This window comes from Phoenix dactylifera, chromosome 17 (genome assembly GCF_009389715.1).
Source record: "Phoenix dactylifera cultivar Barhee BC4 chromosome 17, palm_55x_up_171113_PBpolish2nd_filt_p, whole genome shotgun sequence".
NCBI classification, from domain to species: domain Eukaryota; kingdom Viridiplantae; phylum Streptophyta; class Magnoliopsida; order Arecales; family Arecaceae; genus Phoenix; species Phoenix dactylifera.
Genome location: NC_052408.1, coordinates 16,049,206 through 16,073,388, shown reverse-complemented (window position 1 = coordinate 16,073,388; position 24,183 = coordinate 16,049,206). Strand labels below are relative to the sequence as shown.

Here is a 24,183-nt window from a genome sequence, read left to right as displayed (position 1 = left end):
TTTGAACTATATATCTAACAAAACCCTTCAAAGAATAGTTGCAAGTCCTTTGCTTGTTCTTCAGGAGAAAGATTTGGCTGAAGCTGACATATGACTAAGAATGTTTAGTTTCATCGACTGTTTGAACTATCTACAATTATCATCAAAGTTTACTTCCACCTGCCATTTGAACCATCCCACTGATTAAATAACAAGTTGACTTCCATCGGCCAATCTGAACTATCCAACAAAACCCACTAAATAAATATACAAAAAGTAGCAACCATGATCCTAACTTCTGTAAGTGCTTTCTTCTTGTCAAGACCAAGTCCTAATATAGCACCAAAGCCAACTTAATTACAAGAACCGAACGGATAACAATGCAAGTTCCAATCACCATTAGATGCCAGCCTTTAGACTTTGGAGAATGGAGAAGTTCCTCAGCAATGGTGCTAAGAGATGAAACAGTGCTAGAGAATAATATATTTCCCTAATGAAATGATCGGCGCAATTCATCACCACATGTAGAGCACTCCTATAAATCAATTATGTTATAAGAGATCATGTCATGTCACGACAACTTCGGCTCATCCAACAGCCGTTAGCTCAATTAGTCGGCACCACTTTTCTAATGGTTTGCCTTCGAGAGAAATTTAGAGTTCAAAGTGGAGGCATATCACCACCTTATTGCTCAAAACGATCTTGCTTGCCCTAAACATCTATGAGAATATGCTTTGATTAGGGAAAACACATTGGTCATTCTTGTTTGTTTATATGAATTGGAAAGCCAAGTGTTGCTGGAAATTGGACCCGGGGGCGGCCGCGAACCGAGGAGGAGGAGCTCCGTTGGGAGAATCGGCGGACGGCGGTTCGTCGTCTGGCGGTGTCCTCCGGGGGGGGGGGGCCCTGTGAGCGAGAACGGTGGGCGGTGGATCGTCGGCGTGCGGCTCCTTCCAGGGGAACCTGCAAGAAGCCGGTGGACATTAGCGGAGGAGGAGGAGCTCCGGCGAACATTAGCGGGCGGCGATCCGTCGGCGAGCGGCGTCCTCCGTGGGGGGCCTGCAAAAAGCCGGTGGCCGGGGTTTCCGGCGCCGGCCCTCCGATGCTTAAGTCAGAGGGGGGCTTAATTTTGGAGAAGGAGAGGGACTGTATTTCCAAGTCCGAAGCCTCCCTTGGGAGGAAGAAGCCTCCAGCCCCCTTTTAGAGGGAGAAGCTCCCCTTTTATAGGAAGAGTAGCAGGGTTACCTGTGATGTGACCGGGCGAATTAATGGGTTACCGTCACGATTGGACGTGGGCGTGTGAAGTAATAAGTTGCCGTGGATGGCCCGTTTCCATCATGGGAGGAGGTTGCGTGCAGCAAGAGCTTGCTTGTGGCGTGCAGTGCAGTACATTCTTGGAAATGGTGAGGTGTTGGTGCGGGCACCAGAATCCAGAAAAGACTCCAATCAATTAACTCAAGGTCACTGTGGCTTTGATCGAGTCCTGTAAATAAATTCAATAAGTCAGAAAGCAAGCCTCAATAAGTCAGAAAGCAAGCCAAGTCAGGACATGTTGCATGTTTCTACCACCACCTTTGCACACCCTTGGAGCACCACCTCGGCATCCACATCAACATCAGCTGGCCACCTCACCACCACTCCAACCAATGGAAGCACGCCAACCAGGATGAAGTCAAGCATAAGGAGCCGACCACATCATCTCATCAAAGAAACCAATGCAACGTCATGCCACCTCATCAGAAGAACCAATCACCATGCCACCTCATACAAGTTGACACGTCACCCAAATTCAAAGTCCAAGAGGTCGGCCACAATTTAAATGCAAGAAAATTTCAAATGGGAGCCAACAACTTTTCAAATCCTCCCCCTTAAAGCCGGCCAACTTTCTTTCCTTTTCTCTAGCAACCAAGCCTTCAAATGTGGAGCGCCATTCATTATGTGTTTAAATTTCAAATCATGAGGAAAGTCTATAAATACCTCCTCATGATATCTTGTAATTTCAATTGATGAATGAATAAAAAGTGCTTCTTTCTTCCTTAGCAATCTTGCTTTGTCACCTTGAGAGAAGGTTGGGCGTGAGGCCCTTGTTCCAAGTTGGGCGTGAGGCCCTAAAGCCACTACCACATCCACCGCTGCCCTACCTCCTCTCGCCTCCTTTTTCTTTTGTGATTTCCATTCCCCTCTCACGCCAAAGTTCTAATCCCTATTTCTTTGCAGGTCCTTAAAGTACTCCATGTCATTGGGTCAATTATCCTTCCAAACCAATAGCAAAAGGGCCCTGTTGCAACGGAAGATGAAGCTTGGTCATCCAATCATCAACCTTCGAGAGTGAGATCAAGGATCCTCCTCCAAAAAAATTTCAGAAGTTCAATGTTTGGTAAACCTCAACTCTAGGTCTGATTTATTGAAGGAAGTGTCCTAATCAAGTGGTTTCTCAACCACAACGGTCCATTCTTCTAAGTCCTAAATGAATTAGTACATGCGGGTAACTAGTCTTGAAATTACTATGCTCATGTTAATGTTTTCTTATCCCATATGTGACTGAATTTTCTGCTGCTATTAGGCTAGTTAATCAACATAACTTACTGATAATCCTTATGTTTAAATCCCTCGCATTCATCCCGCATCATTTTTGGTATCAGAGCAAGGTTAATTAGGACACGCACATTGATTATGCTGAAATTCTGCACTTGCTGAAATTTCTGCACTTTCCTGAAATCCATTGATGCCAAAATCCTAGTTTGCATGCCTTATTAAGTTTATGAATTAAATCTGAATATTTCAAATTTTAATTCCGAATTTTAGTTATTAAAGTTGAGATCTGATCTCCACAAATTTAGGATTTGAAGTTAACAATTTCAAAGTTAAATTTGAAATTCTAAGTTTGGGCTCCAAATCTGAAATTTCCAAATCTAAAATTTCCAAATCTGAAATTTCCAATATGACTTTTGCATTCGAATTTCAAAACTTGAAATTTTGAAATATTAGATCTGAAATCCAAATTTGAAATTCAAAATTCGAAATTAAAAATGGGAACTTAAATTGAAACAAAAAAAAATTTGAGATTCAAAATTTAAATTTGAAATTTAAACTTGAAATTTGAAATTTGAAATTCAAAAGCTGAAAACTAAAATTCAAATCTGAAATTCAAAATTCAAAAATTTAAATTCGAAATTTGAAATTTGAAATTTTAAATCTCAACTTGTGTGGACATTTAAAATAGTTGCATCCATCATAAATCATATTAAGGGCACTCTAATTGCAACATAAGGGAAGGATTTCATCACCTTTCCTTAGCCCAAAACAACCACCCTCATAAATCTAGAACCTAAGCCTAATTTAAAACTCAACTAGCCAACTTAACTTAGAAACCACAACGAGTCTTTAGGCTAATTGAATTTGGCTAATTCCTTGCTGTCTAGAAAAGTTCCGATCAGGGTCGTGGCTACCATCTTATCTGCCCAGCCCCGTTAAGCGGTTGGTGTCAGCTAAGTATGGTTAATGGCGGTTACACGAACTCTTGGTCCAACTGGCCTGGGCAAGTGGTGAACCAATTTTGATTAGATAAGTCTTTGATTTAGATTTAGCAAACCCTAGCATAGGCTAGTCATTTTGTTTTGTCTTGAGCCTTGTATGACAACTAGATCAGGATCACCCTACAACCCATCACATACACAACCCATTGTAGCCATGGACCCCAATCTTGAGACCATCCTAAGGACTATGACTGAGCAGTTCAAACAATTGAACAATAGGTTTGATCAAGTTGAGGAGAGGCTAGGAACCCTAGAGGAAAATCAACAGACCCGCGTGGAACCTGAATTGACACCCCAACCCCATCGCCACCTTTTCACTCCTGAACATAATCAGCGACGACCACAACAGGATCATGTAGACCAGGATGAACGAGCCCTTAGGAGTATCAGACTTGATGCACCCTCCTTCGAAGGAAGTCTAGACCCTAAGGTATACATTGATTGGGAAAATGACATGGATCAATATTTTGAGTGGTATGAAATGTCGGAAGAAAGAAAATTCAAATTTGCCAAGCTTAGGTTGACACGACATGCAAGGTTATACTGGGGAAATATTGAGAGGATCACTAGGCAAAGAGAAGAACTACCTATCAATACATGGAGACAGATGAAAATTAAGCTAAGAGAGAAATACGTCCCATTATCCTACGAACAGAGGTTACTAGATCAATGGCAAAGATTAAATCAAGGAGGAAAAACTGTATCTGAATACATTGCCAAATTTGATGAGTTCGCTATGAGGTGCAACATAGTCGAGTCAGAAGCCGTAACCCTATCTAGGTTTAGAGCTGGTCTTAAGGAGGACATTCAAAGGGAATTGTTCTTAAGGGAAATTCATGATTTAGACCAAGCCTACCAGATTGCCAGAGACTGCGAACGATTCCAGAGGGGACCCATTTTTCGACGACCTGAACCCAATAGGATTAGCAACCCTGGAAGCAGGCCAAACCCAAGTTCAAACCCATCACACAGACCCAATCCTATCACTCCACAGGCTCGTAGGGACGACAAAGGAAAAGCCCCTGAAGGTAGAAAGGAAAACAATGTCCCTTGTTTTAGGTGTCATAAAATAGGACATTATGCAAGCCAATGCCCCACTAGAGCGTTACACATAGGAGAAGTAGAAGAAGAAGATCCTGAGACCCTAGAGAATTATGGAGAAGAAGTCTACGAAGCAGAGACCAATTTGGTAGATGAATATGAAGAAGAGGAAGAAATCATTGAGACGTCTGAATTTCTAGGAGTTGTGAGATGTATATTGACCCAGGCTAAAGAACAAGAAGATTGGCGTAGGACCAACATCCTACAAACCTTTATCAAAATAGGAGAAAAAGCCTGCAAAATCATCTTAGATAGTGGAAGCTGTGTCAATGCCATATCAACCAACACCATCAAGAGTTTAGGGTTGCCTACCGTACCCCATCCCAATCCCTATAAGGTATCTTGGATAAATTCGACCTCAATACCCATTAAACTTAGATGCCAAGTCCAGATACAATTCCAATCCTATCAGGAGAAGGTATGGTGTGATGTCCTTCCTATGGGAGTAAGTAGCATTATCCTAGGCAGACCATGGCTATACGATCATGATGCTACCCTGTTTGGACGATCAAATTCATGTTCCTTCAATCATAATGGAAAGAAAATTGTAGTTCACCCTACCCCACCTAAGGACAACATTAAGAGGGGAGCTAGTAGTAGTCTGAAGGAAAAGAAACCTGGATTGAACCTAATCAATGCTAAGGAATTAGAGCAAGAGATCAATGAAGGTTCACCCATTTGGATGTTGGCTGTTAAGGAGACCCTGGACCAAACCCCAGTAGCACACCCTCAAGAAGTGGTTGAAATCTTAGAGGAGTTCAAAGATGTATTTCCTAAAGATCTTCCTGACAACCTACCACCTTTAAGGGACATTCAGCATGCCATAGACCTAGTTCCAGGAGCCACCTTGCCCAATCTACCCCATTATAGGATGAATCCTTCAGAGCACCAAGAATTGCAAAAGCAAGTTGGCGAGTTACTTAGGAAAGGGTTCATTAGGGAGAGTTTAAGTCCTTGTGCAGTACCTGCCCTTCTGACCCCTAAGAAAGATGGCACTTGGAGAATGTGTGTAGATAGTCGTGCCATCAATAAGATTACCGTCAAATACCGTTTTCCTATTCCCCGTCTAGACGACATGTTAGATATGATGGCCGGAGCCACGGTATTCTCCAAAATCGATCTTAAGAGTGGCTATCATCAAGTAAGAATTAGGCCGGAGGATGAATGGAAAACCGCCTTTAAGACTAAGGACGGCTTATTTGAATGGGTAGTGATGCCTTTCGGTTTATCCAACGCACCTAGTACCTTTATGAGGATCATGACCCAAGTTTTAAGGACATTCATTGGAAAGTTTGTAGTGGTCTATTTCGATGACATTCTTATATATAGCAAAACAAAAGATGACCACTTAAATCACCTTAGACAAGTTTGTCAATCACTTAGACAAGATAGCCTCTATGCTAATCGAAAGAAATGTGAATTCATGACACATAGGACTATCTTTTTAGGATTTGTCGTGACCACTGAAGGAGTATCTGCCGATCCCGAAAAAGTCAAATCCATAATCGAGTGGCCAGTACCCAAAAACATTCATGACGTTCGTAGCTTTCATGGTCTAGCCACATTCTACAGGAGATTCATTAGAGGATTCAGCACAATTGTCGCCCCCATTACTGATTGCCTTAAGAGAGGAAATTTTGAGTGGACCAAGGCAGCTGAAAAGGCCTTTAGAGAGATTAAGGAGAAGATGACACAAGCACCTATATTGAGATTACCCGACTTTTCTAAAGTTTTCGAGGTTGCCTGTGATGCATCAGGAGTCGGGATTGGAGGCGTTCTAAGTCAGGAAAACCACCCAGTAGCATTCTTTAGTGAGAAATTAAACGATGCCAAGCTAAGGTATTCTACCTACGATAGAGAGTTGTATGCAGTGGTCCAAGCCCTAAGGTACTGGAGACACTACCTTCTGCCACTAGAGTTTGTCCTATACTCCGATCATGAAGCCCTACGTTTCCTCAACTCTCAGAAAAAGTTGAACCCTAGACATGCGAAATGGGTAGAGTACATCCAGGCCTATACCTTCATCCTGAAACATAAGGCTGGAAAAGAAAATCGTGTTGCCGACGCCCTTAGTAGACGATCTATGCTCCTCACTTCTGTTAGTACCGAAGTCATAGGTTTTGAAAGGCTCAAGGAGGAGTATGAACATTGCCCCGACTTTAAGAAAACCTACCAATCAATCCGTCAAGGACCCTCGAGCCAATTTTCCGATTTTACCATTCACGACGGATTCCTCTTCAAAGGAAATAAGTTGTGCATTCCCCGTACCTCCACCCGAGACTTTCTAGTTTGGGAAATCCACGCAGGAGGCCTAGCTGGTCATTTTGGTAGGAACAAAACCATCTTAGAAGTTGAAGACCAGTTCTTTTGGCCAGGTCTAAAGAAAAACGTTGCCCAAATAGTAGCCCGATGTCGAACCTGCACCACAGCAAAGCAACAACGACAAAACACCGGTCTATACACTCCCCTACCAGTCCCCGAATGCCCTTGGCAAGATATTAGCATGGACTTTGTGTTAGGATTACCCAAAACCCTGAGAAAACATGATTCAGTATATGTCGTGGTAGACCGATTCTCCAAAATGGCACATTTCATACCTTATTCCCAGACTTATGATGCCTCAAAAATAGCTAAACTTTTTCTAAATGAAGTGGTTAGGCTACATGGTTTACCCAAGACCATCGTATCAGATAGAGACGTTAAGTTCACTAGCTATTTCTGGAAGACCCTTTGGCATATGCTAGGAACCAAACTCAAATTCTCCACTGCCTACCACCCTCAAACTGATGGTCAGACCGAAGTCGTTAATCGGAGTCTAGGAAACTTATTGAGATGCCTTGTCGGTGACAACCTAGGAAACTGGGATCTCCTATTATCACGCGTTGAATTCGCTTATAACAGCTCAGTCAATAGATCCACAGGAAAGAGTCCCTTTGAGATTGTCCATGGATATAAACCTAGGAAACCTGTAGATCTTATTCCATTACCCTCACATGCACGAGTCTCAGAGACAGCAGAATCATATGCACAACATGTCAGGGATTTACATAATGAAATCAGTAAGAAAATTGACATGAGTAACAAAGCTTATGCGCAAGCAGCTAATCGTCACAAACGGGCTAAGGAATTCATTGAAGGAGACTATGTAATGATTAGACTAAAACCTGAAAGGTTTCCCCCGGGAACTATGAAAAAATTGCATGCCCGCAGTGCAGGTCCATTTAGGATATTAAAGAAAATTGAACCTAACGCTTATGTGGTTGACTTACCCCTTGATTTTGGTATTAGCTCGACCTTCAACATCTCAGACCTTATAGAGTATAAGGGACCAACATTGATACCTAGTGAGCCTTTTGATCATGCTCCCATTGAGAGTGAACCCACACCTGAGTGCCCTCCAGCCACATTTCCAGAATCGAGAGATAGGGTTGAACATGTTTTGGATGATCAAGCTATCACCACCCGGAACAAAGGGTACCAACGCTATTTGGTTCACTGGGAGGGTCGACCAAAATCTGATGATTCATGGATTACTCGAGAGGACCTACAGAGACTTAACCCAGATCTCCTAGAAAAGTACCACAGCCAAACCAACCCCTGTTCGACAGAGTCGAATTCTTCCCACCCCGGGAGAATTGGTGCGGGCACCAGAATCCAGAAAAGACTCCAATCAATTAACTCAAGGTCACTGTGGCTTTGATCGAGTCCTGTAAATAAATTCAATAAGTCAGAAAGCAAGCCTCAATAAGTCAGAAAGCAAGCCAAGTCAGGACATGTTGCATGTTTCTACCACCACCTTTGCACACCCTTGGAGCACCACCTCGGCATCCACATCAACATCAGCTGGCCACCTCACCACCACTCCAACCAATGGAAGCACGCCAACCAGGATGAAGTCAAGCATAAGGAGCCGACCACATCATCTCATCAAAGAAACCAATGCAACGTCATGCCACCTCATCAGAAGAACCAATCACCATGCCACCTCATACAAGTTGACACGTCACCCAAATTCAAAGTCCAAGAGGTCGGCCACAATTTAAATGCAAGAAAATTTCAAATGGGAGCCAACAACTTTTCAAATCCTCCCCCTTAAAGCCGGCCAACTTTCTTTCCTTTTCTCTAGCAACCAAGCCTTCAAATGTGGAGCGCCATTCATTATGTGTTTAAATTTCAAATCATGAGGAAAGTCTATAAATACCTCCTCATGATATCTTGTAATTTCAATTGATGAATGAATAAAAAGTGCTTCTTTCTTCCTTAGCAATCTTGATTTGTCACCTTGAGAGAAGGTTGGGCGTGAGGCCCTTGTTCCAAGTTGGGCGTGAGGCCCTAAAGCCACTACCACATCCACCGCTGCCCTACCTCCTCTCGCCTCCTTTTTCTTTTGTGATTTCCATTCCCCTCTCACGCCAAAGTTCTAATCCCTATTTCTTTGCAGGTCCTTAAAGTACTCCATGTCATTGGGTCAATTATCCTTCCAAACCAATAGCAAAAGGGCCCTGTTGCAACGGAAGATGAAGCTTGGTCATCCAATCATCAACCTTCGAGAGTGAGATCAAGGATCCTCCTCCAAAAAAATTTCAGAAGTTCAATGTTTGGTAAACCTCAACTCTAGGTCTGATTTATTGAAGGAAGTGTCCTAATCAAGTGGTTTCTCAACCACAACGGTTCATTCTTCTAAGTCCTAAATGAATTAGTACATGCGGGTAACTAGTCTTGAAATTACTATGCTCATGTTAATGTTTTCTTATCCCATATGTGACTGAATTTTCTGCTGCTATTAGGCTAGTTAATCAACATAACTTACTGATAATCCTTATGTTTAAATCCCTCGCATTCATCCCGCATTAGGTGTTGACAGTCGTAGCAGGGTATGGTCCCTGATTGACATGTCGTGGTGTGGCTGGCAAGTAAAGCATGGTGCGGTAAGGCTGCTGCAGGGCATGGCCGCAGCATATAGATGACGAGGTCGGCCTTCTGAGGTCAGCTCGGCCTTCTGTGCTTGGTCTTCTGAGGTCAGCTCGGCCTTCTGTGCTCGGCCTTCTGAGCTCGGCAGCCTTCTGAGCTCGGCAGCTTTCTAGTCTCGGCCTGCGGAGCTCGGCCTGGATGAGACTGCTGCAGGTTGTGGCTGCAGCATATGGATGACGAGCTCGGCCTTCTGAGCTCGGCTCGGCCTGCATGAGCTTGGCCTGGATGAGCTCGGCAGCCCTCTGTGCACGGCCGGGGCTTCGGTGATGGCGACGCTCTGAAGGAGAGCAACGTCACGAGCGCCGTTGTAAGAACTTACACCCATGAGGAGGGAGTACATAACTCTCCTTCTCCAGACCTCAGCTTTTATTTCTCTTTTCCTCCAACTCGTTGATGTGAGACTTGGGCTACTACTTCTCACTAGTTGCCCCCACGTACGTCGTTGTAGCGGGAGCCATGCCTGATTCGAGATGGCTCGGGAGAAAGTTTCTTCCTCTGCTTAATATGAACCCGTGGAGGCGGCACAGGAGGAGCCTCCACTTGTTGCAGGCTTTGGGCTGCAATGGCTAGCGCTTGGACTTGCTGCACTAGCGCGTCGAAGTGCTCGGGTTGGACTTGTGGAGCTTGATCTGCCGGAGGTCTTGGTGGTGGATTCTGGACTGAGCGCCCGAGGCTTGGAGCATGATGCCGGGAGGTATCAGAGACTCCTCTGCTCCTTAGTTTCATGGCCACAACTCGGGCCCTTCCTCTAGCGCCAACTGTTGCTGGAAATTGGACCCGGGGGCAATCTTCGGTCGAGGAGAGGGAGCGGCGAGTTCTCACGGCGGGGCGGCGGTCCGTCGGCGGGCGGTGTCCTCCGTCTGGGGCGGTCGGAGAGAAGGGACGGCTGGCCCGCGCGGCGAGGCGGCGATCCGTCAGCTGGCGGCGTCCTCCGTCTGGGTGCCTGCACACGAGCCGGTGGCCGGGTTTTCCGGCGCCGGCCCTCCGGCGCTCAAGTCAGGGAGGGGGCAAGTAGTGTAGAAAGGAGATGAACGGCGTCTGTAGAGTGCATCAATCTTCCCCCCCTCTCTTGAGAGGCCAAGGCTCCCTTTTATAGGCGGGGGTTGGTTTACCTGCGATGTAACAGGGCGAAGCCGTAGTACGGCTCGGCATGTCATTCGGGTCGGCGCACGGTCAGGCGAATCATTGCACTGATGTCGGCGGTGAGGGCGTCGTACAGCCCGAACTAGCACGCTATCAAGCGAATTATTGCATTGGTGTCGGAGGTATGGCCGAGATCGGAGACTTATCATAGTTGACTAGACTCTGCTAGGCTGATTTGCCGTGGAGAGCTGAGAGTCCGTAGATGACAGGAGCCATGCGCATTTATTGTGGAGTAAGCCGGAGATCCGCATTTATTGTGGAGTAAGCCGGAGATCCGCATTTATTGTGGAGTAAGCCGGAGAGTTACAGCGACCATGCGCAATAAATGCCAGAGGGGCGTCAGGGTATGGTCCTCGGCCAGACCTCAGAGGCGCACGGCTGTAGTAGGTGGCTGACAAGAGTAGACCTCGAACATCGGGGTTTTTCTTAGGTCGGAGGTCTCGAGGTCGGGCGTTCCGAAGTCGGACGCCGACTTCGGCCGTCCGGGGTCGGAAGTTGTACGGCTTCTTAGGGGCATCTATGTCATTTGGGAAAAAAATCATATTCCCCCTAACACCAAGTTCCACCAGCATGTCTAACTCATCCATAAATCATTTTTCTCAGCAGGATACTCCCTTCTGCCAGAACAAACTCATAAGAACCCAGTGGAGAAATGAGAGATGAATATCCTCTGGTATCCAACACTGTTTGCAGAATTCTGGCTAAGCTAGGTAGTTCTAAGCAGAGTTCTGAACACCTGATGTCAATATTGCCAATACAACCATCTTTTCCCATTGCATACACTTCTCATTGCTATGTGATTAGCACAATTCAGATGGGACGCATCAGGAGTGATGCCCTCAATTCAGCTTGTCAAAATCTGCATCATATACGACGAGTATGTACCATATAAGTAGTTAGCCTATGAGTTCTTTTAGTCACTTCCACCTAAAAAGAACAAAAAGGGAGAAAAAGCTGGGAGACCCACCCATTCAAGGACACTCGAACTACACAGAAGCCCGGATTTTTGAGATGTACTGCTCGAGAATCAATCCACTTATTTACTAAGTACAGAAATGTGATTTACAAAAGAAAGAAAGTAAAACGAAAAGGCTGCCAAGTTTCATACAGGGACTATATGACTGTTCTTAAGCTTTCTAAATTGTCACAATTCTATCATTTTCTTGGGGACTGCATCTACTTTCCAGCCCAAAGAAGGTAATAGCTGTATCACCAAATTGTGCACTGCCGATAATTTCTGCTCTCTGATGGGTTGGATGTCCCTTGCTCATAAAAGCCATCCCCTTCTGCAGAAGCTTTTCCTCGGCCAGATTGATGGATTTGAAAGGTCCTTCTCTGGCTTTTATATGTGGGGTCGCCAATTAGCCATCCCCCACTCGGCCCTTGACAGCATAGCATTGGCATCCAGTAGTTGCAAACAGATTGTCCAGGAGCAGTTCGAGTCCAACATTGTATATGTTTAAATTAAAGAAAAGAGTGGTACATGGTACTTGGATTAAGTCAAAGATTAGAGAACTTAGCTCCCCAAAGTCGCCAAAAATTGTTGCAGTATTTGAGAATTATAGCTGTTCTAAACCAACGCTACCGGTTTGAAGGCATACCGGCATACGATTAGACGGCCAGCTGGCCACTATTAAAAGATGATTGATCATCAAAAAAATGCATACTGTGTATGATTCGATATGAACTGTATTATTTAATGATCGTTCATCTCTATTGCTACACATTTGTATTGTTTCGATACAATTTGGTGCTCATTCACATGTAGTTGAATAAAGATATGAATTTGTCTTGAGTCCATAGATTTTTTTTTCTTATACACAATAAGTTGGCTAGTGGTGCAGGAAATGAAATAATTAGAACATAAAGTTAATTCAATATTATGATGAGTTAAAAGTGCATTTATTAGATATTAAAATGATAAATTCTAGGACGAGAAAGGTTAACTTATATATAAAAAAAAATGATGCCTCCACCAACAAAGCCTTCCGAGATCCGGCCGTTGAAATTTGCTCAGTACATATCAACATCATGACCCAATTTAAGATCAAACCTTTTCTTGATCCCATAAGAGCAAGTCAAACGGTACAAATTTAAGCCAATTTGTTAACAGTGCTTGGCGATATTCTAACCATACTTTTTCAAAAATTAAAAAAAAATCTTAAGTAATTATTTTTTGAAACCTTTCTCTCTGAAGCAATTGCAGTTCGGTAGTCTCCTGCATCGAATCCACATCACAACATCACAGCAAATATTATTGAGCTAATATCAGCTTACCCCCCATGAAGAAGAGGATGGTGTGGCCCCACCAAAATAATGAGGTCATGGAAAAGGTCGTACAGGAATATGATCATAGCTGCTTGCACTACTGGCACTCTGCAATCTTTATCCTATTGGTAGCCAGGGATTCAAATTTCTAGGCACGATCATGTCCGCCATCATATCATCTCCAGCCTTCGAATCATTTTAAATCAACTCTATGATTTGATGTTAGGAAAGATCCTTTTTTACTTTTCCTCCTTGGTGATGGTGATGTGAATTTAGAATTCCAATACGTCTAAATTCTAGCAAGAACACACGCATAAAAAAAAAAAACCAAAACAAAACAAAAAGCTAATTCCTGAACAAAGACCAGACTTGGTAAACCCGTGGAGCCAAGAAGCGGTATTTCCCCTCCGAAGGCTCCGAAGGCTGGAAAGACTAACCGAGTCCCCACTCGAGAAATTATTTCCTCGGTCTCATGCATGCATGCACGTACGGCTATGCACAGCACCGATCATAATTATTTAAATAATACATCAAGATATATGTTTGATAAATAAAATATATAAAAATAAATGGTTGTGATTGGAACACGGCATATTCAACGTAGAAAATAATATTTTTACTTTTAGAGGAAGAGAAGCTAATCTCGTTGGCCTGTGTTGTTTTTTTTTTTTAAAAAAAATATCCGTGGGCCGTGAAGGCATCTTTAAAATTGAAAAAAAAAATATTAGCGAATTTTTTAAAGTAAAAACGACAGTTTAGGTCAACAAAAACTTTCTGATATATCAGCATCATTGAAAGAGTAGGAAATTAATTTTTATTTTTTTTTTCTTCCTCTCTCGATAACGCATTTTTGACTTGGAAGTCAAGAGGCCAACCTTTCAGCTACGTTCGGTCGTTTACTCGTGGACTTGGTTGCCTGCTGATTTCTATATAACATATTTTGCGACCATCACAGATCTTCTTGTCTTTAATATCATCTCACGACAAAAATGTCTGCATTAAACCGTGAGTTTATGTGAGGAACAGGGTTAAAAGTTTGCTAATAGCATGTTACTAGAAGTTTAGGAGCTTCCATCCGTAATTTTAAATATTTTTAGATTTATTTACGAAGCCCCATATCTTGTCATTTATTTTATGAAAAAAATAATGCCGACATTTCTTGTTTCTTTTCGAGGCAGATGAACCATGTTAAAGTAATACAAGTATCTTCTCATGTCATGTCGCAATTAATAAAACATGAGGAAGAAACAATCATATATGGCCAATGCAGCTCCAGCTATCATAGAGTCAAACTTACAAGTAAACCAAACAGGATATAGAAAATAATCTTTTTTTATTAACTAAGCATTTCTTTTTTTAAAATTTATGAGAGAGAAAGGGAGAGAGTCACCAGCTATAAATTGTTTAGATGAAAAATATTGAGAAGTGCACCATCCAACATTTAAACTCAATGCACAGTTCATAATCAATTGGTCAAGCTATGCACCAGCTGAGCTCGCCTTACACGTTAAGCTACTAAATTGACTTGATCAAAGTACGTATATTTCTATATCTATGGCTATGAAGCCTATGTTTCTCACTCAAAAAAGACTTAGATTCTACAGTAAAGCAACTTATCAGACACGTCTACATGCTATAGCCTTCCTAATCACCTTCATGTCTAATTTATGTATGTAAAAACTAAACATTCTTCATCAATTAGAATTTAAAAGCGTTAGATTTTATTGGTCTAAAATTAAATCAATTTGACCACCAATTTGCTACATGGACCTAGTGTTTCAGAAAGGAGGCAAACTTCTATCACGCTCCTCTCAATTTTTGACCCTTTAGGGCAAATAGGTGAGGCCCATAAAATTGGGTCATCTCACCATCTCATCAAGAGAAAATAGAAAGAGAATCGTGTTGACCGGGCGGTCTTGGATCCGCTCTTGTCAACATGATGCCACGAAGTCTTCCTTTTCAGAAAAAATCTACCTCCCCCTCTCCACTCGCCCTGTTCTCCAGTCCTCTTTATCAACTCGTTTCCGTGAACCGAAAAGCCCATGGCATCCCCGACTCCCATTTCCAACGCTGCGAATCCCATCCCATCTCCTCTCCATTAAAGTTTCTTGGTCTGAGTGCACTTCTCCATCGCTCGGGAAGGTAGAATCCTATTCCCCTGTTCTTGTAGAAGTTCTGTGAATGTTCGATCGCATTCTTCGTCGAATTCTCTGCTTTTATTTTATGTTCATGACCTCCATCACCACCAATCTCCCCCGCTTCTAACTTTGATCGTTCAGGCTTTTTCATTTGTTTCCCAACAGGAGCTTTTCTTCCTATTTTAATGGGTCCAGGATGCGGGCACCATCCTCAGTTTAAGCCACCACCCCCACTCCCACCCCCACCACCATCCCCAACTCCCTCCCCATACAGCAACTTCCCCATCCTAGCTATCTCGATCCTTGGCATCCTCTCCACATCCATCTTCCTCCTCAGTTACTATGTCTTTGTGATCAAGTGCTGCTTCAACTGGCGCCGCTCCGATGTCATCACCCGGCTCTCTGGCTCCGGGAGGCTCGGGGAGAACCCGCTCATGGCCTACGCGAGAGCCACCCAGAGCCGCGGCCTCGAAGAATCCGCCATCCGGGCAATACCGACATTCCGATACCGGAAAGGTGGTGGTGGTGGTGGTGATGATGGCGATGAACAGGGGAAGAGGTCCTTCCATGAGTGTGCTGTGTGCCTGAATGAGTTCCAAGATCAAGAGAGGATTAGACTGCTTCCCAACTGCCTCCATGTCTTCCATATAGACTGCATCGATACTTGGCTTCAAACCAATGCCAATTGTCCCCTCTGCAGGTCGGACATCACAACCACAACTCCACTCCCTGCCGACAACTTGATGGACTTGGCCTCCCACCAGAATCTCCAGCACAGTGGGGATATCGTGATAGAAATTAGTAACGATGGCATGGACGAGGTTCAACCAGCCACCGGTAGCACCAATACGGATCCTCCCCCCAGGAAAGCAGAGCAGAGGGGTGGGCACAAGAAGGAGAGGAAACTCCACCATGGGAGCAGCATGGGGGACGAGTGCATCGATGCGAGGGGCAAAGACGAGCGGTTCTCCATCCAGCCTATGAGGAGGTCCTTCTCTATGGACTCCTCCAGTGACAGGCAGCTCTACATGGCGGTGCAGAACATCTTGCAGCAGAACCCACACTTCCAAGAGGAGAGCAGCAGCAGCAATTCAGGGAGGATCCGGCGGACTTTCTTCTCGTTCGGTCAGTGCCGGAGCTCAAGGAGTTCTGTTCTTCCAGTTCAAAACGAGGTGTGACCAAAGAGAATTCTCCTGCTGCTGCTGCTTCTTTTTCTAACAGGCTTTGGAATAGATTATCATATGAACATAGAGGGAGTGTATACTGGAATTGAATCACTGGATAGGCTAAAATTTTTCTTCCTTGTTTAACTAAGCTCTTCTCCTTTCCCCTTTTTTTGTGGTGAAAAATTATCTTCTGCATGCTATAGGACCTTAACACTTCAATCCATTATGGTTCTTTTCTTCTGACCAAGTGACCTACACGAGCCTGCGTCGTAAGCGTAAGCGTACGCCCCCATACTGAGACATTAGTCTTTCCCCGAGCTCTTGATTTCAGGCATATATTAATCTTCTCTCTGTCGAAAGAAGAGCTCCATCGACGGATTTAGAACCAAGAACCTAAGTGAGAACACAGCAAAAAAGCATATTTTTTTATAACCCTCTCTTATAAGCAGGTGTCCTTTCTTTTTATACGTCCATCCTTTCTTACCTTGAAGCTTTTAGAATTGCATCACAGGGGCATCATGTATCTGATGGCCGAGAAACTTCTAAGTTCTAAACAAGAATGGTCAATCGTATTATATTCATTCAGTTCTCCTAAGATCCTTCCACTCTCAGCAGTCTTTGGAAACTTTCGATTGCCTTGAAAGGAAAAAACCCAGGAAAAAAAAAATCCCTAAGGTCGCAGGTTTCCTCTGGATGCTGGGAAAGTAAAGCTACAGCAAGTGGGCAACAGCTGTCCCCACATCATTCCAGGTCCAAATGTGACAAAACCTAATACTTTTCCAAACCTATAGGCATGCTTTTTACCAAAACCTATAATCATGCCAAAATAACTATTTTCATTTGTGAAGCAAGTAGACGACGGAGAAGTAGATTTATGGTCATCACCCCTTATTGTCGTTTACTTACCAATATACCTGGTGTGCAAGAAGTTCGATATTGTTCAAACCGGACTAAAGCATAAGTTCGCATCTTTGGGCTACCAAAAGAAACTTCACAGGTCTTTTCTCTCAAATTTCTTCAGAACACGCTGCTATCATGAAAGGAACAAGTAGGAATGATGACCAGTTCATGTACTCCATAACAAATGAGGGGGGGGAGAGAGAGAGAGAGGAGGAGGCACAAGTCAAGCAAGAGAGGAAGAGTAGCAGCAGCCTGGAGGGTAGCAAACTTGAGGCCTACGTTCTCCATGAGGGGACCTCGAACACTCATTTTTTAAGTTTTTGAGATATCTACTTGGCCTCTTGCAGGCTTGAAGCAATTCAAATTATAATTGTCAAACACTTGTCCAGAACATGGAGGGTCCCATAAAACCAGACAATGGATCCAACCATCTCAGACCTGTCCATCAAAAATAACCATCCCTCCAGTAAGCAGAAAGCATCATTCACATCAGCAACATGAGGGTGCATGCAGTGCTGATGGCTATCCAGCCTTCTTCCACCACCAATTTCAAAAACAGGTCGACACTGATACACAGGATGCAGTTATGAAATCCTTCATACAGACCAATTGGCTTATGCATTGTCAGAATATCAGAGACTGCCCAAACGGGCTCAGAGACATGTAGCCTTTAAGTGAATCCAAAGAAAATGTGCCAAAAAAACTTGACTAAAACTCTGAACATAACACCTGCACCTGCAATTGTATACATTGAAAATCTCACTTTAAGAAATCATTTTTTAAATACTAAACCTGAGCATCCTGGAGTTTTTTGTCCCTTTCAGTACTAAACAGGCACCGACTTATTCAGCTCCAATGTATTGAATTTGATGCTACCAGTGAGAACATCATTTAGAACTCAACACCATGATCCACACTTGGTGACCTCCAATGCCCAGTACATTCTTTGATAGTCTGTCTGGATTCTGCAACACAATGGTGCTTGCTGCAGGAATCATTAGGTAATGGTGCCTGACGAACATCTTATTTCTTCACTTTTATGAGCGACCCACTTGAAATATACTATTTTAATCTGAACCGAGAAACCTTTTCCAACCGCTGGTACACCTTGGACCGGTCATCATGTTCTCAGATGGATAGGTGATCGCTCTCTAAAATGCAGTTTAGAATCTCATCTGCAAAAAATGCGCTTTAGAATCACACCCACCAGAAGTCCTACATAAAGAATGTGAGCAAAAATCAAGGCTAACAAATTAATACTATTAAGGCTTGCAAACCACTCAGAAATGGGCATGATCTGAATCAATAGGTCAGTTACATCTTTTGATGCTTAACTATTCAAAAAGAATTTGTGATCGCTTTTAAGGATAATCACTGGTGTAGCAAATAGAGTATCTTTATGACACAAATTTGCAACATCTTGGTCCTATTTTTTATCCCCAAAAATTGAATAGTTTGGATTTACATGGCATTCTTATGCTCTAAAAAAAATGGATATCTGACTACTACATTTCTTGGCACCACTGGTGAAATGTTGCTATATGGGGTCCACTCTGCAATAAGGTATACACATAGACCAACAGCTTTCCAGCAAAAAAGAAAAACAGGGCACGTTGAGTGATGGAGGTCCAATAAGCAAGGTGGCCGCCCAGGTATTGGACCAAGAAACCTAAGTGGCAGCAATCCACAAATAAAAACCATCATTCTTAGACAAACTTTATGCAATTAAAATTTTAGACTGGGGATCTAGAGAAAACATAGATCTCAAGGGCAGTGTTGAAATTTTGAGTCTGCAGATCAAATTCAGTCCCCAAGCTCTTGAAGAAATATGCTTACATCATAAGGAGGTTCTTGAAGATAAATTTATATGAAAAAGCTTCTCAACGGATGGCACTGCCAAGTGCTCCACATTCTTATTCTAAACCAGATATTGTACAAATTAGAAAGTGTGGGGGTCATGATGGCGACCTGCAAACAAATGAGTATGGAGGTTACTTGGTAGGATGAACAATGCAGCCATAGCATGAATTAGGTGGTGATGTTGATTAGTTTGAGGATTCATAGAATCAACATAGACATGAAGACCATAACACATCTACTGGACAGTTAATCAAACAAAAACTGACAGTCGGAGAGCTCCCCACTCATTGCTTGGATTAGATAAAGAAGAATGTTATGAAAAACAAGACTTTCTAGGTTTACACCGTTCAAACATTAACGTCCATTCCTACTTATTCCACCTCAGAGAAGGTTTACTGTTCCCAGCTAGTGTCATACTCAAGGACTACGTCTCCTGTGATGCTCAAGAACAGGAGATCAAAAGGAAAATTTAGTATAGCAATCAAATGTACTGAGAGCAATACATGCCATTACAGCTTGAGGTCGGTTAGACTGGATCAGAAAGGGGCTGTTTATTCCTCTAACACATGCAAGTTTCAGTTGACAAAGAGAATCTTCCAAGTCGATGGTTCAGCACGCATAAAATTTTGCTCTATTGGACAGACATGGGTTGATGAAGTTTATGGGCATGACTGGCACATGAAATAATCTCCAAAAGGGAGTTCCAGATAAGCTATGATTGGTAGCGACAGGGTATCAATTCCACCACCACAGGAGCTACCAGAAAATAGAGTACTTTTCTCTCAGGATTTGGAGATGTATGAAACAGATCAACAGAAGTATAGGGTAAGCTACTACAAAGATGCTGGTATGCTGCTATTCTAGATATAAAAGCTAACAATTCAAATGGAAGACAAGACTTATGCTAAGTCGAAAGGAAAGAGAAGCATGATCACAACTTCACATGGCAAAGAATTCTAAGACATATATATTCATGCGTGAATATAAGAATACCAGCAGCAAATCCACAATGCTTCAAAACGTACAAACTGACCTTGTCATCAATGCTGCTCAAGTTTGGAAGGAACAGCATCACTTCCATGAGACAGAGGCAGAGCCTCCTGAGAAACTGCATTAGACATAGATTCGAAAGCCTTTTTCTTTATCTGCTCAAGAAGCCGAGTAGCTTCTCGAAGCTCATCTTTGGCACTCGGACCATGGTTCTCCCATGCATCAACAGCTTGTTGCTGGAATTCTAATGCAAGGGCATAGCTGCAATTCATGGCAGAAGATATTATTTATAATATGATTTGCCTCAGTAGAATATCTCTTCAATATGAAAATATATTACCAAAATAATTCACAAGATTCTAAAGTTGTCTTTCATTACATATCTAAGTGTTCTTCGCAACGACAAGATTTCTATTGTCAACTTAATATTAAATGATTTTATAAAAGATGGCAGGAATATCACAGGCCATTCCAATGCAAGTTCGTGATGAAAGAGTTAAGATGATAGGTAATGATAATTAAACAGCTGAAACCTTTTTTTAATTGAGTTAGAGATTTAGACTCCAATCCTTCAGTGTCTTGCAATAAATTGGCTATTTGATTTCATGATTTGCTAGAAAAGACCAAATACATAAAATGTCCTTTCAATGACAACCTAAAACTCCAGATCTACAACTACAAGAGGTAAGGGACAGATGGTAGAGCTTCAAAAGGATGCATATCTTCCACAACAGCAAATTTATGCAGAACTAGCAATGTCAGCATAACTGAACATGCGAAATCCTTGATAGTCTGACATGCAATTTTCAGAATCCCCAAAAATGTGATGTCTAACATAAGACACAAAAGCACACAAAGTCGTGCTGACTCGAGAAATAAGTCAAATTTTCCACGCAATATGTTACAAGTGGAACAGGAAGTAATGTTGTTTGTACTTCCTACACATACATAAAAATCCAAAGCATGTCTAGCCACATAACAGACATCCACCATGCTTTGTCGAGTATCATGAAATTCACTCTGTAGATACAGTACCAAATCAGATTGTTGGAGAAGCCTAATAACAAATAATACTGAAAAAATAACTAAGGTCCACTTATATGAAGACAATGCAAAAGAGCCGAGTAACACTAAGTGTTGAGAAGCAAAGTGTCTGGCCTCTTGCTGAGAAAATAAATTCAGCAACAATTTTTTTGACAAAGCCCTCAATCTTACATAACTTATTGTTCAGGGCCGTGCTTTGAAGCCAATCCTATCTGATAAGACAGGCTTAGATTACATAGTTGTTATATAGATTCTATATTTCATCATACTGCCACAGTGAAACCCAGTTGCAAATACATCTAAGCGACGATAGGGTGGCTTTTCTTAACCAACACAAAAAGCAGGGACAATAACTTATCAACTGGTGCTCTATCACAAGGGTAAAGACTGCAACAAGATTGGCTATGAATTTGACACAATTATGGCATGATGGTGCAATACATGGAGAACCTAAACCATGTCTAGATCCCAAGATAACAAACGAACCACCATAATTTCATAGTTGTCCACAGAGCCATCTCACATTGCATCAAATCAATATCCAAAAGAATCAATTGTCAGATCATTATTATTATGCTAGCCTGTGGCCATCAAAAGGTATCATCAGAATCCGGATTCCCATTAACATTAAAAAATAAAATAAAATGACACTCGAGTAAAAATGATGAGAAACTAATACCTTCCCATTGCACTATATGCATTTGCAAGGCTCTGACACGTCTCGATGGTATCTGTATGGTGTGGCCCCAGTGAAACTTCCATGATGTCCTTTGCAAGTGCAAACATCTGCGCAGCTGTCTGTGGCCGCTCCATCTCCATGTACGCTGCTCCCAGGTTATTGTAGATATATCCCACCCCAAAGTGCTTCGGCCCAAAGCTCTCCTTCAACCTCTCAGCAGCACTTTCCATGTATGGAACAGCCTGCTCTACTTTACCAGTCAAGAGAAGCAACCAGCCAATCTTTGCCGAGACATTCCCTTCCACATGCTGCTCTTGCGGAATTCTCTCAATCATTGCAAGACTTCTCTTCAACAAAGAAATAGCGGTCTCAAACTCATTCATCATCTCATACAACGTTGATATCTCCACATATGCCTCAGCAACCTTATCAGGAGAGACCAATTCTTTCTTTTCAAGAATACCACAAGAGATCTCCAAACACCGCTTTGCATCTGTAAACTTCTCCTGGTTACACAATGCTTTAGCCATCGAGACAAACACCAATGCCCGAGTCTCACTGTCCTTGTCAGTCTGCTGAATTACCCCTTTCAGAGTGTTGATGGCTTCGTCGTACTTCCCCAAAGCAATCTGTATATTGGCAGCATCCAGCTCGGCATTGAGCAAGTCAGAACCCATTCCCCAGTTCTTCAGAATCTTCTGGGAGAGTTGGTTCTGCTCCAAGGCCCTCTCATGCTCCTCCAAACCCGTATAGATAACCCCAAGAAGCCTCCGATCATGAGCTACCTCAACCGAATTCTGCCCCAACTGTGCCTTATGAATCTCCAATGCCTTAAAGCACAGCGGCAAGGCTTCCTTGAAGTTCAAAACTGCAGCATAAGCCTCTGCTAAATCCCGATAGGCAACCCCCAATTCCCTACTATCTGGCTCCAAGATCGATTCTTTAATCTCCAAACACTTTCTAAGATTGAACAGAGCCTCCTCTCTTCTACCCATTGCCGTTTTCGTGTTGGCGAGCAGCAGCTGGACTGCATGGCTCACCGGCCGAATATCGAATTCGCTCGAACCATCTCTTTCCAAATTGCCCAGAATCCGATTGGCCCGATTCAAGAGCCCCAAGCTATCATTGAACCTCTTGAGATTGTAGCTCGCCGAGCCGACCAGGTGGAGCGCCATGGCAACCGAGATGGAGCTTTCGCCATCTTTGTCGAGGATCTTAAGAGCCCTGAGGCCAAAGCCAAGGACTTTCTCATGGTCCTCGGAGTCGATGGACTCGAGATGCTGGCCGACCTTAAGGCAGGCGAGGCCGAGCCTCTTGTCGCTCTCGTCGAGGGCGTGTTCCAAGGCTTGGAAGGCGGCGAGGATGTCGTCGGTGGTGGTGGCGGACTCGAAGGCCTCCTCAAGGTCGGATTTTTCCTTGAGCTTCTGCTGCCGGGAGGAGAGGGGAGCAGGAGGGGCGTTCGCGGAAAGGGTTTGGAGGGAGCGGGAGGGGCATTTGGGGAACGGGATTGGGGGATGGGTTCTGGGGAACAGGTTGGAAATGGAAGAGGGATTCGAAGGGAGGGGGCGGGGAGAGAGAAGTTTGGGGAGATTTCGGGAATTGGGATGGGTTTTGGTGAAGGCGGAGAGGAGGCGAGCAGAAGCTCGTCTCATGGCTGAGAGGAGGGAAGGGGTATTCCGGGAAGAGGGGTTTCGTTCCTTTCCGTAAAACCCTAGATAAGCCCGAGTCGCGTTTCGGGAGGATAACGGGCCCCGTTTTGCACCGCCGGGATAGCAGAAACGGCGGCCCCTCTCCTTGAGCGCCGTCACACGGGGTTAGTGCTTTGGCACGTATGGCACGTACGACGCACGTGCAACAAGCTCCTGTTTTTATTTATTTATTTATTTCTCAAACACCGAGAATTAAATTCTTAGGTTATGTTTTATTATGACTTAAAACAAGAATTGAAAAATACTTATAGATAGAGAGAAAAATAAAATATAATTGTTTAACTTTTTTTTTAAAAAAAAGAAAAGGTGAGGCCCCCTGATATTGTAATTACCATGTATTAGCTTTTTGAGTATGCACAACCTAAGAATCGAAGATGAAGTTGCTAAGTAGTGACTGTAGTGTAATGATTACCAGCACAAATCCCAGATCATTCATTAGTTGTTTAAATTGTTTGAATGTTTAAACAATAACGTCATCTAAAACCTCAGCGATACCAAAATTTTTGATTTCATGGTAAACTCTGATCCACCAATGATACTGGTCTTCCTGTTTGTTTTCCAATGGCAAGTACAATTAAGCAATTTACTTGCACTCCAATTTGCAGATTAGAATTAGTTGATTCCAAGCACAATGATATGACTACACTACACTTACTACCATGATAACTCAAAAACTTTAACTCAAACAAACTCAAACTT

General features: G+C 43.1%; 2 protein-coding genes across 4 annotated transcripts; one reads left to right on the top strand and one right to left on the bottom strand.

Moving 5' to 3' along the window:
• Positions 1-14,694: 14,694 nt before the first annotated feature.
• LOC103705563 (RING-H2 finger protein ATL16-like) lies at positions 14,695-16,813 on the top strand. Its single transcript, XM_008789326.4, has one exon. The coding sequence runs from the start codon at positions 15,322-15,324 to the stop codon at positions 16,312-16,314; it is 993 nt and encodes a 330-aa protein (XP_008787548.1). The 5' UTR covers positions 14,695-15,321; the 3' UTR covers positions 16,315-16,813.
• Positions 16,814-17,778: 965 nt separating this feature from the next.
• LOC103705453 (protein KINESIN LIGHT CHAIN-RELATED 2-like) lies at positions 17,779-23,502 on the bottom strand. 3 transcript variants are annotated; one of them, XM_008789164.4, is made up of 3 exons: positions 21,776-23,501; positions 20,096-20,313; positions 17,779-18,417 (listed from the first exon to the last, which is right to left on the bottom strand). In XM_008789164.4, exons 1-2 carry the CDS (start codon positions 23,425-23,427, stop codon positions 20,103-20,105), a joined length of 1,863 nt encoding a protein of 620 aa, XP_008787386.1. In that variant the 5' UTR covers positions 23,428-23,501; the 3' UTR covers positions 17,779-18,417; positions 20,096-20,102. The 3 variants fall into 3 exon arrangements, with proteins under 3 accessions (XP_008787386.1, XP_008787385.1, XP_026659824.1); XM_008789163.4 differs by having other exon boundaries at positions 17,779-18,377; positions 21,776-23,500; XM_026804023.2 differs by lacking the exon at positions 17,779-18,417 and adding an exon at positions 18,481-19,170 and having other exon boundaries at positions 21,776-23,502.
• Between the last annotated feature and the right edge of the window lie 681 nt (positions 23,503-24,183).